The 18,308-nt window shown below is 51.1% G+C and overlaps 1 protein-coding gene across 1 annotated transcript; it reads right to left on the bottom strand.

The window, feature by feature from the left end:
• Positions 1-31: 31 nt before the first annotated feature.
• LOC144468569 (uncharacterized) lies at positions 32-14,798 on the bottom strand. Its single transcript, XM_078178134.1, has 3 exons — positions 14,639-14,798; positions 12,706-12,971; positions 32-481 (listed from the first exon to the last, which is right to left on the bottom strand). Exons 1-2 carry the CDS (start codon positions 14,796-14,798, stop codon positions 12,724-12,726), a joined length of 408 nt encoding a protein of 135 aa, XP_078034260.1. The 3' UTR covers positions 32-481; positions 12,706-12,723.
• Between the last annotated feature and the right edge of the window lie 3,510 nt (positions 14,799-18,308).

Genomic DNA, 18,308 nt, shown 5'->3' with positions numbered 1-18,308 from the left:
GGTGACGGCGAAGCGGCCGAGCGTTGTTCGCAGTCGAGATTCGGATCCGATCAACCGGAAGACTGTCTCGAAGGGTTCGGAGGATCCGCGCGATCGAGGGCTCGCACCATGTCTATCCTCTCGTCTCGAGGAGCCCTGGTCGCCTGCTCGTCGTATAACCGGCGTCCGCTGCCACGGCTCTCACTTTCTCCGGCGCGGCGTGACGCGGCGAGTAGTTTCGTTTCGGTAGGTAAAACTCTCTCGCGTGGCCCCCACCAGCACCCGACGCCTTCAAGGCTGCCTCTTCGCTCCGTCTCCTCGACTCCTCGACTGCTTGGCTCCTTGGGAAAATCGGCCGACGCGATCGGAAGGATGCCGCGCGCGTCTCCCGTGCACACCGTCCGTCTGGCGCGTCCTTCGATCGCCGCGACCGTCGCGACCGTCGCGACGGTGTGACGCAGGGCGACCACCCAGCAAAGCCACCGGAAAGCAACCCAATACCCTAAACACCGATAACAAGATTGCATATCAGAACCAACGTCCACTCCAATAAAGATTATCCGTTAACCGCATTCCAACCAAGCAACACCTCTTTATTTTCGTCGCCGACCACGTACTTTACAATAGTCCGCAAATATTCTCTACGGAAATATTCTACGATTCCTTTTTTTCACATACATTTCGATAATTCGAAATAACTCTCGAGTGAAAGATGCGGGAGGAGTTAATGGTGCGGTTTATTAGTTCGAGACGCGACACGGTCGCGTGACAACGGCATCGTCTTCCTTGAGATCCTCTCGCGAGCTGGATTCACCGACCAGTAGACGCGTATCTCAACGTTCGGCAGCACCACGGTGAAAACTATAGAAATGCGGCGTTATCGGGGCTGGAGAAAATTTGTCGGCGTCGCTGCCGGAATTGAAGGTTTTCGTAAAGGAGTCGCTCAAACGATCGCTGCGGATCCCCCGTGAAAAGAAGAAAGTAGCACGAGCTGCAGCGATTCTAGAAAGAAGGTGCAACGGTTCCGACCACCGCCGGGAAATTGTTAAGTAATCGACCCGAATCGACGAGGGCCGCGCGTAGGCGACGCCTAAAAAAAGACATCGGCGGTCGCGCGATACAGATTGCCCACCGTGTGTTCACCGAGAGTGTCGACATCCTTCCCCGAAAGAGGGGAACACGGAGGAAGAAAGTTTGAATGATTATTTGTCGCGCGGGTGGAAAGTTTCTCGTTAAATCGGCATCGGTCGCGCGACACGCGATCCTTTAAACGACTCAAACTTCGGACGCCCTCTTCCTCCGTCTTCATATTCCTCTCTCTTTCTCTCTGTTCGCGTTCGCAAGAATCGGGAATAATTATCCACGAATTGGCTGCGCAGCTCGTTCGTTAAAGTCCTATGGCCATTGTTCGCCGCGCCGCGACCGGCAACGATCTTTCCGATCGGTAAGAGCGGGAGAATCGGGCTAGTTTTGGGAAAATCTCTGTCCCGTCATAATTTTGCGACGCGAGGCAACAAAGAATAAGGTGATTAGCAGCGGAACAAAGAGTTTCTTCTCGTCTTCCGCGAGCCAGTTTCGAGGCAAGAAGATGTGTCTCGGCCCGTGATTTTGCTCGGCTCGCTCTGCCCCGCGGCTCGCTCGCTCGCTCGCTCGCTCGCTCCCTCGAGCGGCTGGGAAACGATTTCGGACAATTAACCGCGGCCGTTAAGCGCGCAGAGGAAAAGGGGCAGAATAAACGGCGGCCCATTGTCTCTCCGAACAGGAGCATGAAGAGAAAAGCCGTGCGACGGCCGGGCCGATTTTTCGGCGGCCGATGCCGATACGCCGTCAGCTCGAGGTAGACATTAGTTGCCGCGGATCAGGGGAAATGGGCCGCGGGATCCGAGCGAAAGAAATCGATATCTAATCGAGCCGAGTGTGGGTAATTGGAAAGTACCTCTCGTCCGCGTTCTATCTTGTAAAACGCCGCTAATAATTCGCGGTTTGAACCGGTGAGAACAATTCGTTTGCTCCGCAAATATCGTTCAAACGACGTTTCATTTAAAACACTCTCGCTGCATGAAGAAAATCCGTCCGCGCTCCAAAATATGGTTACACCACGAATTATTATTTAAGCGCCGGTGAAAGTGGATGACAAATTGGCGCGGAGGAAACGTTTTTGGCAGACGGAAGTCTGTCAAATCTCTCTCCTCGGATCGAAAAACCGCCAGTCCCTGTCCCCCTTTCGCGCGCCCTCTTCCCCGAAGGTCTACTTTTTTCAGAGAGCTACAATTTCACCGAGAGTTTTCTACTTCCTATGTTCACACGTGCTGAGTCGACGCGTCGCTTCCCGCCGAGTTTCCGACGCGATCGGCTTTTAAAACGTTCCGCTCGCGATCGGTTCCCTTCGACGGATCGTTCGCAAGCCTTCGAAGCTAAACTAATTAAGCAACGAATCGACCGGCCGCTGTTTTTCCCAGCCATTCTTCTCGGCGGAGGAAAAGGATTTTCCGCCGATAGTGTTCCGTCGAATGGGGGCCCGGTTCTTCCAACGATCGCAATGTCCGCGCGCGCGCCGTTCGCGTAATATCCGCGCGCAAATGTTTTCTCACACGTAACGCCGTCGTCGGAACTCGAAACGTTCACATCCGTTTCGGCGGATAGGGGGTCGCTCAAGGCCCGGGACGCGTAAAACGCGTGAAACGCGTGAAACTCGCTGAACGCTGGCTGGAAGCGCGCGGACGCTCGTTGCGACAGCAAACAGAATTCGCGGAATTCCTAATAGAAAACGCAATCGACGATCGTCGCGACCAATCCCTTAGGCTCGGACGATGCCTCGGGCATTAGGCAAGGCTAGGGTAGGCTAGGATAAATGATCCAATCATTTCGGGGAATACCCTCGTTCTCCACGTTCGCCCGCTCACCGATCGAAGCCGAAGCGATGACGCGTCGATCTAGAAATTCTCGCTACACCTTGCGTGCTCCTTCCACGCTGGATCGCAACGTTCCTTTTCATTAACGCCTCTGTTAAGCAATTAATACGACTTGCCGGATAGCAAATCGATCGACGAACGTGCGAACTCGCTTGGAACATCCGCAATTCAACTTCAAAGGACTTCCAGGTAGGTCTCTAATTGTTAGAGCACATTGGAAAGCTTTTTCTTTCTGGCATCAAGTGTCAAGTGGAAAGCAGCTGTTCTTTCTTCTTTTTCGGCTGGAAAGCGAACCTTTAAAAAATATAGCTTCATATGGAAATAGTAAAACGGTCTCTGAAACGTCCCACGAAACAATCGAATAAAGCGCTCTCGCGTCTTACGAGAAACAGTCTCCCCCGAAAAGAAAATTGACAAAGCCCAGGCCAAGCTCGAAAGTTTCTTAATCCACAATCTGCGATATAACAGCCGGCAAGTTTTTCACACACGAGCGATGCTCGTTGCGGTGTAACGGTGTAAAATGGCTCTCGTTTGTCCCATAAATTTCTCGGCTACCCCCAACTACCGGCAATTCCGTAATTGTCCCGTAATTGAACCGGGCACGTTTCTGCGGGAAACCGTGGTCGAACGGTCGCTTCGTTTTCGATGCCGGTCGCTTTGTTTTCGTTGGCACGGCTTCGCGGGGCCCCCCTGCCGAGGTGTTACGGTGGGACGCTAATTGTTGGACGTCGAGAAGCGCGGTGATCCGGCCGGGCCGCGCGACGACCGGCACGTTTCCTGACACCGAAGAGGAACCGTCGCGCGCGTTCATCGACGAAGGAAAGTAAGAGTTTGGTTCGATTCGTCCTCCGTTCTCCGTTCTCCGCGTTCTCTGTTCCTTGTTCCCCCGTTCCCCGTTCCTCTCGTAGCGGCGAGAGCAAGCCGCGCGCGCGGATGTGGATATTTCAGTGACGTTGAAACGACCGAGCGAAAGCGTCTTCTAGATAAAACACTGCGAGCCTACGACAATATTTCTTCCCGTGCCTCTGGCATCCGCCTATTGGGGCCCCTCTGGCCATCTTCCAGCTCTTCTATACACGCGACGTTCGATTTCGGAGAACTTCGTACCCGCGATCGACCGTAAAACACAAAAGGGTCTTCCTAGCCCGTTAATAAAGAATAACAATAATAATAATAATACTAATAATAATAATAATAATAGATCACAATCTACCGATTTCTCTATCCGAGAACCTGACCTTTGCAACGACACGCCCACTAATCGTTCCGCGAGATATACACAGGACATCGCGCGCCGCAGTCCGGAATTCGAGGCGAAAAAAAAACGCGGAACATTTCGTGGGAAGCTCGCGATTGTCCCATTCGTCGGCTACGCATCCTGTGAACCAGTTCGACGCGTCCCAGCGACGTCGCCGAGTCGCCGGGTTCGCGGTTAATTAAAAGCGTGAAATTTATTTTCGACAGCCATTGTCCCGGCAGAATGTTCCCAGAACGCTTCGCGATCCAGATTTCCTGCAGATTCTAGCGCGCTCGCGGGTTAAGGTCGCGCTCTCGCATAGACGAAACGAATAATAACGCTGCCATACGTCAGACGGTTTCACGCGGCATTATTATGGTATTATGCCGTTGACTCTCGAGGTTTTAGCGAGTAGAAAGCACCGCGGAGTTCCTCGGCAGACGTTACGCTGTTGTCGGCTTGTCAGCCGCGACGTGGAATTGATTTTTATTCCGCTGGACGAATCGTTTCCCAGACACCCCGTGAACTTTTCCAGATCCGTGAGTTATTATACAAGTCGCGCGTTGCTCTTTGCTCGTCCTGTTGCGCACCTGGCGCGAAAGCGTTCCAACGAAGGCGGGACGCGATAGAAAATCTTTTCGAACGCGACCTGTCTCTCGTTTGCCAGAGTTCGCGCGATTCGAAAAACTTCCCAAGAGTGCGCAATCAACGTACGAACCCCCGGCGAAAAATTTAGATTTTCGTTTTCCATCGATTTCCCTGCAGAAATGATTTTCCATCGTTGACCGGGCGGGGAGGGCTTCTCGTCCCACGCGCATTTCCGATCGCGAAAAGACATTTCGTAATCTCGCGCAATCACAACGGACGCGCTCCGACCGTTTCGGAGCGGCTCCGATTTCCAGAAAACTATTTCAGCGAGGCGTCCGTCGACGTCGACGCGACTCTCGTTTTCGTTCGACGATTCGGATAAATTGGCGCGCGCAAGTTTTCGCCGCGGCGAAAGCAATTACCGCGGAATTGTATTCCGAGAGATAACTGTGCCGCCGCGATCACCGAATGGACAAGTTCGACTCCGTGATTCATTGCGTCACCGAATTACGACACATAATCGCCGGATCGGTGACGCAATCGGAAAGAGCGAAAAACGTGATTTTCACGGTCAACCGTAGACCGTGCCCCGCAATGCATCTCGTTTTTGTCGCGAGAAATGCGGATCCGCGTAACGAGTCATTTTTTCGCATCGTTCCGACGCCTACTCGCCGATCTGTAAATCGGAATCGATCGGATTCTCTTCAAATTGCGATCGTGATTCAACGTTTAGAGATTTAGAATTTAAACGCGGAAAATTCGAAGGCTAAGAGGAAAAGTGTCGTTACATTATACATATATTAACCTTTTAGATACGGCAGGATTTTGCGCAAATAAAGTTTCTCGTAACTAAATTACGATTTTCTCTTAATATATATTTTTTCCGGATATCTATATATATAGTACTAATAACATATATTCTTTTCTTAATATATTGTATATACACTTTTACTTTCACTTTAATTGTTTGCTTTAATAAATAATAAAACAATTGAGTAAAGCACGAGCCATTCGCGAAAGCCACTATAGTGGCGCGTTGTATCTAAAAGGTTAAGGTACTACTCGAGTGTCGTTCGGTAAGTACACTCGTTTACAAAATCGGACGAGCGTTCGCAAAAAAATTCGTTTGTTTCGCGATCGAAGAGATAAGTGTAACAAGCGTGGAATTATCGTAGAGAACGGGTGCCTGAAATTCGTGAAATCGCGCACAGAATGCGGTATCGTTGTAAATCCTGGGGAGAAACTGACTCTCTTGTAGCCCGATAACCGTTTCCACGATTTCAGGGGCATTCAAATCGGTTTCCATTCGACGGCCGTGGAACGGTTTCTATAGGATTTGGTCGAGAGCAGCGGAGTCGTTTTCCAGGCGAACGATCGAAATCGCAAACACCGATACGCATAATGCGGTGATTTAAGATCGAGAGTGCTCGCGTTTAAACGCAGCGGTGCGCGCGCGCGCGCGCGCGTAGGCGCGTAGGCTTTAACGCGAGACGAACGCGATGGAACGCGGCACGCTACGGGCAAAAAAGAGAACTGGGTCGCGGTGGCTGGATCCGACGGCAAGATTCGCTGGATCATCGGCGTGCACCTTTTATTTATCCAGACGAGTCTGCGGCAAACCCGCCTAGAGTCGTTAGAGCATAACTTTCACCGTGGACTGGAAAGTCCAATGTTCCCTTCGCCGCCCGGCTATCTGGAAATTGTTAACTGTAAACTGTAAATTGTTAACTGTAAACTGTAATCTGTGAACGTCTCCCAAAGTTCGTCGCTTGCTCCCCTTCCCCTCGAACTGGAACGATCGCGATCGACGTCTCGTTTCCCAGGGAAATTCGTTAAAAATCATTCGCTGCCAACGTCTTCGAGAGTTAAAAAATAAAAAATAAAAATAGCTCGAGAGGATACCGATTCGATCGGGCGGATTAAATGCGAGCAGATTTACCCGGTCCTCGAGTATCGGCAATTTATGATCAATTAATCGAGAACTCGTTAGAAACCTCTGCGAATACAATTTCTCCGCCGTGCCTTACTTGCTTGCACACGCTGGAACCGATAAATGTTCCTCGCTTGAAAATTCCGAGGAATGTGTGACGTCGATCCTCTTTCATCGCCACCTATTTCGCGATTTTCAGCGACCGAATTTTATTTTTTTATTTTCGCCTATTTTCTGCCCTCCCAATATTCTGTCCGAAACTAGAACAAGAAAGGATCGCTATTGTCCGAGTTATCGATCGCATCGCACTCTTTCTACCTTTTCGATCGCGATTCGTCCGGCATCGATCGAACCACAGTTCTATCCAGTTGCAACTGCCTATTATGACTAACGTCTAATTGCCGTCCGACCGTCTGCATAATTACATCGTAATTGCCGTCTTCCACGTTCTATCGACTATCCTCCTAATTAGGTCCACGATTTCGACGCGGCTCCTCGAAGAAAGCAATTTCTCGTCGTACTTTCCGCCACTTTATTTCATCCGCGATAAGATCGTTTCGACGAGCTAGGTGGATTCGCGGCAAAATGAAAAGTAGACCATCTCCAAAAGTCGTTCGCCCTGCCCGAACGGCAACGACGCGTCCGAGCGACTCCTAGTCGAACAAGTTAGACCAATCGTTTCACGAAACGCGCAGGATGTTAATTAATTCGTGTCACACTCTTATATTATGACTTATAAATTATATAATATTATTCAAATATATTCCGGACTATGTGTATATACAACCTCTATGTAACACGAAAGGGTCTTACTAGCCCGTTAATAAAGAATAATAATAATAATAATAATAATAATAATAATAAACAACTTGTACGAATAAAGTTCCGTAGGTGTCTGTCACGCGCCCGTTGCCGTAGACAAGAAAGATTCCAGTCGACTCCAGTCGTTGCACTCGAAACGTTTATTCGATCACGCTGTTCGGGTTTAGGAAATATCGACGGCGGGGTAAAAGCGAACGCGGAGGACGAGGAACTCGAGAGGGAAAGTGTCTCAGCGAATCACGATCGCCTCGTTTGGGGTGACATCATTGCAACAGCGAAAACAAATCGCGATTGCGTCACGGTGGACAAATATGTCGCTATTATTTTCGATTTGCATGAACGCGCGCAGAATTAATCGCCACGCAACCGGCCGCCTGTTTCAGCAGGCTCGAACTCGACGGTCTTCCGATCCCAATTTAGGAAAGATTCGTCCGCGCAGATATCCGTTCAAAGTCTGATCGCGATGCGCGTGGAAAACGATTTAATTGCGAGCATGCAGGAAACAGAGAGAGAGAGAGAGAGAGAGAGGGAAAGATTCGCGCGCTCGTAAAGAGGTAATTGCAGGCATTCGCGTGTCACTGGCAGACGCAAACGCTTCGGCGAGAATGAACAAGGAAACCGCATCGACGGTCATCGGTCATCGACCGTCAACCATCTGGTCAGCGCGACGCCATCGAAAATTACCGCGATCGCGATTCGTCGAGCAATTAACGATATCTGTTACACTTCGAGCGATCCGTTGATTAGGCTAGGCCGCTTTCGAGGCTACGAAAACACGGGGAGACGGAGGACTAATGGGCTCCTTCCTTGACCCAGAAATCCGATGAAAATTAAAATGTGGTAATCGCGAACCTATTCCGGCGTAATGTGTGAGTGCCTGTAAAAACGCGGGCCGGCCTCTTACGTGTGAACGAGACTTTACTTTCCCAAGCACGCGACCGTCGCGTCACTCCTTCTCTTACTTTCTCCTCGGGGGCCGAGTCAGAAGTAGGTCCCAAATACGATTAAACGATCTTTTAAACACCTTGGCCCCACCAGTCCCCTAATCACCTACGTCTGGACCATTTTCAACTCTTTCCTCGGAAACGAGATTTCGGAAAGAAACCCGAGGCTCAGCAAGAACGCTTCGCTTTTAATCGGCGACTTCGAAAACTCGCTCTCTTGATTTTCATTCTTTTTTCAAAAAAATTTGTCTTCTAGAAATTAAATAGCCAGTTCCTCTTCTCCTGTTTCCACGGTGCTTTTTATCAACCGCGTTTCTTTCGGTTTGCCATCCCAAACGTAAATTCTCCTTCCGTGGAATCCGAATGAAATTCTTCTCGTTTCCGTCGAAATGATTCGAAGCGCAACAGCAACGCGGATCTATCGAATCCAGGGACACAGTTGTAACATCCAATACGAAAAAGATTGATCCATACGAAAAATAGATGAACCTTTTTTGGGTCGCTGGATACATCGCAGACAATAGACGCCATGCTGGCCGCGATATCATTCCGTCCGTTAAAAATTCTGAATGATTAACGCGGGAGAAAGTTCGTAGCATCGAATGCTTCGTAGTCGCATACTAATGCGATTCGAAGATTCGAAGGAGTTATATAATTCGCTGGTTCGAGCAAAGTTTCTACAAATTATGATATAAGACTCGGACCGAAATCGGTTGACTAAACAGTTCCAAATCGTTCGCGTATAATTTTGCATTTCGATTCTTCTTGAACTGAACGCTTCCCTGGACTTTACAGATTTTAGCAAATCGCTCGGCAAATAGTTCGTCGTCTCTCGAATCGATGAACGATGGAGCTGCAAACTCGATACTGCAGCAAATGCTTCTCTTCGAATAGCTGGAAACTAACTTAATTTAGGAGAATAACAGCTGCTTTTCTAATCTAAAATTCTTACGCAGCAGACGTGAAAATGTCTCGAACAGCCTCGGATTGGGAAACGTTCGATGCGAAATGAGAAATAAAATATCGATGCCAGAGCTTGGGCGCCGATCGCGCAGCAAGGGGCAATCGTTTTTGCTCGCGCGTGTGCATCGATGCGCCCGGTTCTCTAACTTTCTAATCGATGCCATTGTCTGCCGCGTCTCGGACAGCTCAATGAGCCGTTCCGGTTGCTTCCAGCACCGGTTGCCCGTTTAATCGGGCCCGGACGATTCCTCGACGCTGGACTGGACGCGTTTTAATCGCGCGAGGTCCCCGCGCGCGTTCGAGTCTCGAAGACGAAATCGAAGAAGTCGCGCGGCGCGGCTCGACCGTCGTTTTACTTTCGTTGCTTTCGACGGAAAGAACGAAACCGGCTAGTCTTTCTGCCCGTCTTTCTCTCTCTCTCTCTTTCTCATCGCTTGTTTTCATCGGCGAAAGTGAACGCGAATGGAACGCGTCCATGTTTCTAATTGACCCATCGGCATTCGAGGCGAGGCGCCGCTCGCTGCGACGCGCGACGCGCGCTTCGTAATCGATATCGCGATGCGAAACGAGTCGGCCGAGCCGTTCCGCCGCGCCGACGGTGAACTCGATCCGACATTCGTCGCTTTTCCCCGGGAACCTTCTTCGTCGGTCCCACTCGCGCGCGGCTCGCTCGATGCTTCTGCGATAATAAATCGTCCACCGCTTCGAAAATCGCCTCGAAAATCGTCTCGAAAATCGCCTCGCAGGACTCGATCGCAGCGGAAGATGCCGAGTTCTGGCTCGGCTTCGCGTCGGAAGCCACCTGTTCTATAAAAAGATACCTCGGACCCGTTCCGAATACTTTCTAAGGATTTCTGCCACCGTTTCCCGTCTTCTCTTCGAGTCTAGAGAAAACTGGGCCCGAACAACGCAGCGACGAAATCGCTTGCGATTCGCGGTCTGTGTAAAAAATGGTGAGGAAAAACGACGTTTCACGAAATAAATCGTTCGTTTATTCAACATACATTCACGTGACTATATTACTCGACTGGGAGACAGCTGACGCGAGAGACAATACTAGGGACAGCCGCGACCAACAGGTGGACCGAGAAAAAGGGCCGAGAGGAGGCGAGATCGGACCAGTTCGTAAAACACTCTCCGATAGAGGAAACGATGGGGGGGAGGGGAAAAAATATATCCGCGACGGTGAACTCGGCTTTTCCTCCGAAACCGGAAATTAAACGTTTACTGTTATCGGCGGCCGGCAATCCCCGCCGAAACAGGAGCGAAACGAATCGCGAAACTAAAAAATACCCGAGGCTAACGTGAATAATCGAACGCTGCGGCGCGGCAATACCTGTTGCGCTCCGCGGCGACGGCACGGATTCCGGAGAGTGGTTTACGAAGAATCAAAGTTAGATTATTGTTCGAGTTTCGCGCGAATCGAGCGACACGAGGAAAATAATGCCGATGGAAACGGGGAGAGGAAAGAATAAATGCAAGGGGAACTTTTGAAATTTTATCGTCCGAGGTAAATATATACCGAGAGAATAAAATTATTCAGGAACGACAGCCTCCGAAACAATTGAATAGCTGAATAAGTTGGGGGAACAGAGGAGATAATAATGATTATTTAACCAGAGGCGTGTCGACGGTTCAAACGATAAATTGATAGGGGAGGAGGAGGTGGGGGAGGTGCGGGAGAGGCTCGTGGGGAACGAAAACTTGAGGGGGAAAGGATTTCCCTGCGGGCTGATACAACACTGACCTGTACCACTGGCGACCGACGAAACTTTTGCAAAAATAATGACGCGGCGGTCGTGTCGCCGCCGCGTCGCGAAAATGCGGGCGCGCTCCCGCGAGACGCTTTTACAAAAGATATCGCAATAAAAAAAAAAAGTGTGCACGTGGAAATAGCAAGCTGAGTCGCGGCGAACGCGCCCTTTCCTTTCCTTTCCTTTCCGTCCGATCGTCCGCGCCACACCTGTCCGAGATTATTCGCTCGTGTTCGTTAGTTTGCCAATGCTTTTACAGTGGGTATGGAAAAGCTGCTCGCGGAAAATGGATCCGTAAAAACTCGATCGGCTATTCCGGCACCGAACGAAATCGCGAAATAATTGCGCGGTTCGAGCACGACTGCTCGAGCAACGTTATCGTTAAGCCGAACAGCCCGGCGCTGGGAATCGTTTCCATGAAAAATAATGCGGCCGGAAAGTCGAGCGAGGAGGGACGTAGCTCATCGGAGAAGCAAAATGGACTGTCCGACGACCGTCTACGGATAAAAACGGACTGGGAAAAAAAGAAAAGCGTGGCTCGAAGTCGAGAGAGATTGGCTTCTGAAAACTCGTCTCCTCCCCTCCTCCGTGAGATCAACGAATCTGTTTTGTTAACTTCGTTACGATAAGACGATCGATGAGTCTTCTCACGACCCTCTTCCCCTCTCTCGGTTCGTATTGTTTGCGGGCGAATAGTTAGCGAGTCCCAGCAGATATATCTGGAAAAAAAGATGAAGAAAATTCGGGAGACGATCGTCCGGTCCGCCGCGGCGGGGAGAGTCGTGTATGCCGGCGTCTACCAACCGGGGTGGCCCTGTTCGCTTCCGTTAAGTTTCGCCCACCCCTCGCGGAAGATTAACCGGCCTCGATCGACCACGATGCGCGAGCGATTCGTCGCGGGATCTCGCGACAATTTTCGTGAAACAGCGTTAACTCGTCGCAGGTAATCGAGCGTTCGTCGAACTGGGAACCGAGTCGCAGGAGTCTCGGGAATGGGACTGTGTGGGACGCGTCGCGACGCGCCGTTTGAGAAGCAAAGATGAACGCGCTCGTGAGCAGACACTCGGAAACTTATTCGTCGGTTCGCGGAATAAAAGTTGCAATTAAACGGAAGAAAGGCTTCGTCGGCTTTCGCTTCGAAGTTCTTAATGGGGCACCGCCTGTTCGCCGACTGCGCGATTAAACTGGATAAATACCGCGGCGTATATAGAATTATATTTTCTAGGTTAGCAGTGACTTCGACGCTGGAGCAAGAACGGGGTTCGATCTCGTTAATAACTCGAGCGAAAGCGCAACACACCGAATCCTGTTTAATATTCCCCGTTTTCTGGCACGGACTGCGAGATCATAGCGCGTTGCTCCGTCGATAAAAAAAAACCTAGCAACGAAACGCTTCCTGTCTCCGTCGACTTTTATCGTCGCCGGATCAACGAAGCAGTCGTCGTTTCGGAAACGGACGAGGAATCCGGCTGCAACCGTTCGCGATACCGTCGCTACTCTCGCTCAAACTTATAATCGCGCTTCTCGTCAAAAGGTTCTCGTTCGATCGCTTTCCAACTGCGTTTTCGTTACTTACCGGAGAGCCGTTAGCTTTTTAGGAAAGAAACTCGGGATCGCTGGCGTTGCTCGCGTCGATCTCTCTGACAAGCTCGACGCGGCCGGCACGACCCACGAGGCCGAGGACTGCGCCGAACCGATCCACGGAGGAAACTGTCCGATGATCCGGAGACGATCGTTTACCGTAACGAATGTTCAGGAAGAGTCGGTTTTCCCTGGGCATCACCTCCACCGCGTTCGACAGAGAGCCGTCGCTGCGACCGTACCTGAGCCACATCAGCGGATCTGCGAATCACAAACGGCAGTGCCGGCTTTTAATGGAAACGACACTCTCGTCTCTGTTCCGTCAGAGATGCACGGTCCATCGATCCGATCCGACGATGTCACTATTGATGATTCACTATTGTTTATTCGACGCGTCGCCGAATAAAAGAATGGGTCACCCGTCGAAAATCGCACCTTTCCAAGCGTCTCGAAAGCGTCTCGAAAACGTCTCGAAAACGTCTCGAAGACGCCGCGAGCACGAGCGGTGGGCGGTCGATCCGCCTTAAAATATTCCGCGCGTAATTACGGGACGCTAAAACCGCAACCCCTTCGTTACGGTTTCTCGGAAACCGGCAATCAATGACGCCAATAAATCAGAGCCGAAAGGGCGTGACCGCGGAGCTACGCGAACCAGCTCACGCGAGAAAAAGGTACCGATCTCTTCGTATCGAAAGGAAACGGGGTTTCCTCGATCGGAAACTGTTCGCGGAATGATGGCCGACCGCGGAGGATGAAGTTCGCGGAGGTAGACCGGTGGGCGACCCCGATTCGCAGAAGTCGTTCACAAACGATCGCAATTAGTCGGTGAATTTAAAAAGTCGGAGATAAATGCTCGAATCCATGAGTTAATGGCAACCATAAAGGCTTCCATTGCGCTCGCCCGATTGCTACAATTCAATCTGTAGAATCGTATTCGAAACGAAGAAGTAATCGGAACATCGATCTACCGGCGATTGCCAATACGCGTATCAAATCTGTAAAAGTGGATTGCATCGAATTGATTTAAAAGCTAGTATTTAACCGGTCTATATAAGGTCGCGGCGAGCGATTCAGAAAAGATTTGCTGGGAGGGAGGAAAAAGTATGATCAAACGATGGCAGGTTGCGCAGGGGAAACGAAAAACAAACCAATGGGAGAAATTGAACGAGATTACGATTACCGCAACCGATGTAACGAGCACCGACGTTATCGTTTCCGTGAAATTTTTCAACGATACGAAACAGCGACGCGTGCAACAACGGGACGATGACGTCTTTCAGTTTCAACGGAAGGTCGACGATGCTTCCGCGCTGCGCCGAGTGCAGGGGCGGCTCTAAGAGATTGCTTCGTTTGAGAAGAAACGAGCGTTGTTGGTGCGGCGTTCGCCGGCTATTTTTTTAGTTCCTTGAATGGCGCATCAAGGTGCGAGAGTGCATCGGGCGGATACATATCTAATTGCGTAATCCACGGACACGTTTGTGTCCTCTGGTTCCACGGCAAAGGAGGGGTTTTGAACAGCTGAAGCTGAGCCAGCCGTGCGCGACCAACGTTTCCTCCGTTTTGTTAATCGTGCCGCGTCAATTAGTGAGATGAAAGTTTTTCAGACCGGGGGCGCGTCGGCTGCCGCCGCCGATTGCTCCGGGGATCATTCTTCTTTGAAGCCATGGAGCCCGTTGAAAATTTCAAGCTGCCGTTTTTACTCGCCATTTCCTATTTTCTTAACGCGGGACGCGTTGCCTTGGCAAAACAATTTCGTTCGATCTAAATTAGTCCCCGGCTGGGCTGAAAAGGAATTAGCGCGAGGGGCGCGGTGAACGCGGCAAATTAGTCCGCTCGAAAATGTAGGAGTCTCGGGAGAGTAGAGCCGAGACCATATTTCGTCCATCGCGAGGGGGTCTGTCGTAAATCAGGCGAGTCTCGTGACTTACCTACACGTGGCTCGTGTCGTTTCCCATACCGGTCGAGGATGCGGAAACCCTCCGTGGAAGCTAGCAGGGTTAAAACGGCACACGCGATCCACACACACGTCGCGAACTCAACGCTTCCGAAGCACGGCACGGACTGAACCTTTCTACTTCGCGGATGCATCCTTCTACCTGTAGAAACCGAAACGTCCAAACATGTTCACCAGCTGGCTGTCGCCATCTCGTCCACCCTCAATCTCCGAAGACACGCTCGATCGCGCCCGTCCACGACTCCTCCCATTCTCCTCTCTCTCTCTCTCTCTATCTCTCTCTCTCTCTTTCTCCTCGCAACCCTCGAGCAGACTCTTTCGTATTTTCCGCTCGATCGCGATCACGATCGCCGCCCGGCCGCGGCTCGTCCTACCTCCTAGCTCGTCGCGCGCGAGACAACTCTTTCGCTCTCGAGAAGCTACCGTCCTCCGCGAATCGCGTCGACGCCCCTCAAATATTTACCGGCATAGGAAATATATCGAGGCGAAACGAATCCTGAGCCAGAGAAACCAGCAACGTGTCTCCGTCGACCTCTCTGTCCAACCCTCGACTGCAAGGAAATCAAGCGGCCACCTCGTCGTCGCGGCTCGCGCGTTTTACCTGTCGCCACGAGAGAGAGTTTATCCCTTGGATCGCGGATTCTCGCGGCCACAAAGAATTTCGCCGATCAGCGGGGGCCCCATTTCCCAGGCTGTCGCGCGTTCGACGGACCCGCGAGCAGATCTCTCGATTTCCACGGCGAAATGGGAGAACCGGGCGCGTACCGGAACGTTTCGGTGAAGCGTTAGTGTAAAGAGTGTATGTTCGCGCAGACGGAACACCACCGGAACCGGCGGACGAGCAACACGTAAGAGCGACTGCGATGTACCGTGGATCCGTGAAACGCTTTATATAGTCGCGCCCAACCACCCACGAACTGTTCAGACACCCCTAACGGCGACCAATCGCGCGACGGCTCGCCGTGCCCTCTCCTCCTCGATTCCCGATCGCTTTACCGCTCGCGATCCGCTCCGACCGCCCCCCGGGGGCCAATTGGACGACCGCCGATTCCGCGACCGATTCTACGCGACCGTCTCTAAACGACCGTCTCTGCCCCCGCGATGCACCTGTGCACCTGACCGCGGCCAGCGACGTCGCGTCGCCTACGTTCCATCGATTCCAGGACCACGGCCGACTCTTAACCCTTTGCACTCGAGCGGCGCCTCTACGGCGCCATTAAAATTGTTATAACAGGTTCCAAAATTATTTTTACAAATGTCGCCGAAGCATAGATTGAAAAAATTGTTGAAAGTATAACTGTTATATGAGTCACGAGACTCAATTTCACACGCATAGAATAAATTTTGTTGTATAAGATGGAAATACTAAAAGTCAGAAAAATGATTTTTCATTTGCAGTTAAAATGGCTTCGAGTGCAAAGGGTTAAAATCCGAAAACCCTCTCCCACACCGTGTATCCTCTCCGCTCCGAGAGCACCCTCTCCTGCCTCCCACTTTTCAGAAATTACCAGAACCAAGAGCCGCGCTATACGTCTTAAACGGCGAGGCTACAGCGAAAGTTCTGTCTCAAGTTTCTTCTCGGGGTGTAAAAGATCCCGCGGGGTGAACACACCTTACAAGTTTTTACACGCCCTCTTGGAAAAGCGAACTTTCCCGAGTCGAATGCCTCGGACGGTCCCGAGAACCATGAAAACGCCGCGCCTACGCGATTTCATTGACTGGAAATTAAAGTGACGTTTCCATGGATGCTCAGCTTCGCCGCTTTAGAGTAGACAATTGAAGATTTATAATTATATCAAATTACTGAGAAAAAAAAATGAAAATTATACCATATGGTTATTGAAAATTCAAAATTATACCATCTCCCCCATTGTCGGAGTAACATAATAAAACGTAATCGCAGAGAAGCATCGCGTTCCCCCGTGTCGACGTCAAAGTGGAAAATTCCTAGGCACAGCTGCTCGGGGTGACCCAACCGGCCATTGAATTTTTCACAAGGCCCCGCAATTATTGCAACTTGCAGGACGCGTTTAATCAAGCTGCAGGGGCGAGCCACTGGTTGTAGTAGCAAGGCTGCTCGCTACTTTCTCGAAAACAAGCTCGTTCAAATCTTTATGCCGAGAGTGCGAATGAATTTGTCATCGGGAGAATCGATCGAGGGGATCGAGAACCGCGACGGGAGCATCTCGCAGGGGTCCGCCTTTCGAGGTGCGAGAATTTTTTAAATTTTCAGCTCGCCGGTGTTCGATTTCTCACGGGATAACCGCGGTCCCGATCGGGAACCCGCCGAGTGCGGACCTCGTAAAAGTCCGCCGCGCGAGGAAAAGAATAGCGATGAGAGGACAATCTTCCATGGGACGATCGGCATTTTATTCGCCGAGCGATCCATGCGGCCTGGAGAACCGTTCTCGCTGCTAGTTCGCACGTTTTAGAAGAGATTCTCTCGGTCGTCGCGCGAACAGTATTTTCTACACGCGCACAAAATGGTCCTGAAATGGCACCGAAACGGTCCTCCGAAATTGGTAAGCCGTAGTCGCGTGGGTGGAGACGACGAGCTCGCGGAGGACGGACGAGAATCGCTCGTTCGATTCCACTAAAGGGGACGTTTAGGCGATGTTATCTAAAGTCTAAGAAATCAGCGAAAAGCTGGCGTGACGAATTAGAGAGTCGCGCCGAGCGGACAGCATATCCGGCATCCAGCTCGTCCAGCGCCGCGCCAGCCTCGTTTCCGGCTCTCGGCCTGCTCGATTAAAGCTCGGACCTGTTCGGACGTCGGGCTCCTATCTCCCATCGGTCCCAGCCTCTGTAAATGGAATTTTCAGCGATCGGACCGCGTTTCCATCCGAGAGAGGAAACTCGCCGCGACACTTGTTGCGCGCCTTCGACCGTTCCGGCTAACACCCTAACCCAGAACAAATGTCCGGCTAAAAAGGGCGCAGCCAGGCTCTCTAATTAATCACGTTGATCTCGTGATCTCGTGATCTCGCGGGAGACGAGGTAGAAACCTACGGAAACAAGGACAAGCTCTGCCCCCGTTCCCCGTTCCCGTCCCTCTTCTCTTAAACGAATTCGAAAGGGACCGTTGTCGAAGGGTTCCTATCGCCTAATCGAAGATCATTCTATTCGAGGACAGAACGTCGCCAGAGAATATTTTCTCTCAAAGGAGAAACGGTTGTGTTCGTTATTAGCACAGCTAAGATCGCGATCAAATGATGGCAGTATAGTATAGTTATAGTTATTTAGCGTTTTGCGAATCTGGAAGACCACAATTTCATTCTGACTTTTGTCACGGCGACTGGACAACTTTTTTAGAGGATTGTTTAAAAAGTTCGCGAGCGTCCGCCGTCCATTCCTCGTTCAACGAGGTTCCCCTCGCTTCCCATGGATCTCATCGGTGTTCGCTCGCTCGTCGGACGACTTTCGGCGATCGTTCGAAGCCCGGCGCGATTTTTCCACGAGAAAGCTGTCGACTAGAAATTCGGCAGACGCGATCCAACGATTGCATAACCTGCGAGCAACGCTCGAAAGCGGGATCGCGCGCGACGATTCCCCGTAACCCGGGAACCATCGAATCGCGGGGATAATGGAAATTTCACTTCCCCGAAAGTGTTCCTACCGGTTTTTAAGAAAAACCGCCTCGCCGC

This window comes from Augochlora pura, chromosome 4 (genome assembly GCF_028453695.1).
Source record: "Augochlora pura isolate Apur16 chromosome 4, APUR_v2.2.1, whole genome shotgun sequence".
In the NCBI taxonomy this organism is placed as follows: domain Eukaryota; kingdom Metazoa; phylum Arthropoda; class Insecta; order Hymenoptera; family Halictidae; genus Augochlora; species Augochlora pura.
This window is presented reverse-complemented; position numbering and strand designations above follow the sequence as displayed.

Bases quoted from the DNA above. Each gene is read 5' to 3' on its own strand.
- LOC144468569 (XM_078178134.1), bottom strand. From the start codon at position 14,798: ATGCATCCGCGAAGTAGAAAGGTTCAGTCCGTGCCGTGCTTCGGAAGC. The intron at 12,972-14,638 runs GTAAGTCACGAG...TGTGATTCGCAG, and splicing joins ACGACACGAGCCACGTGTAG to ATCCGCTGATGTGGCTCAGG.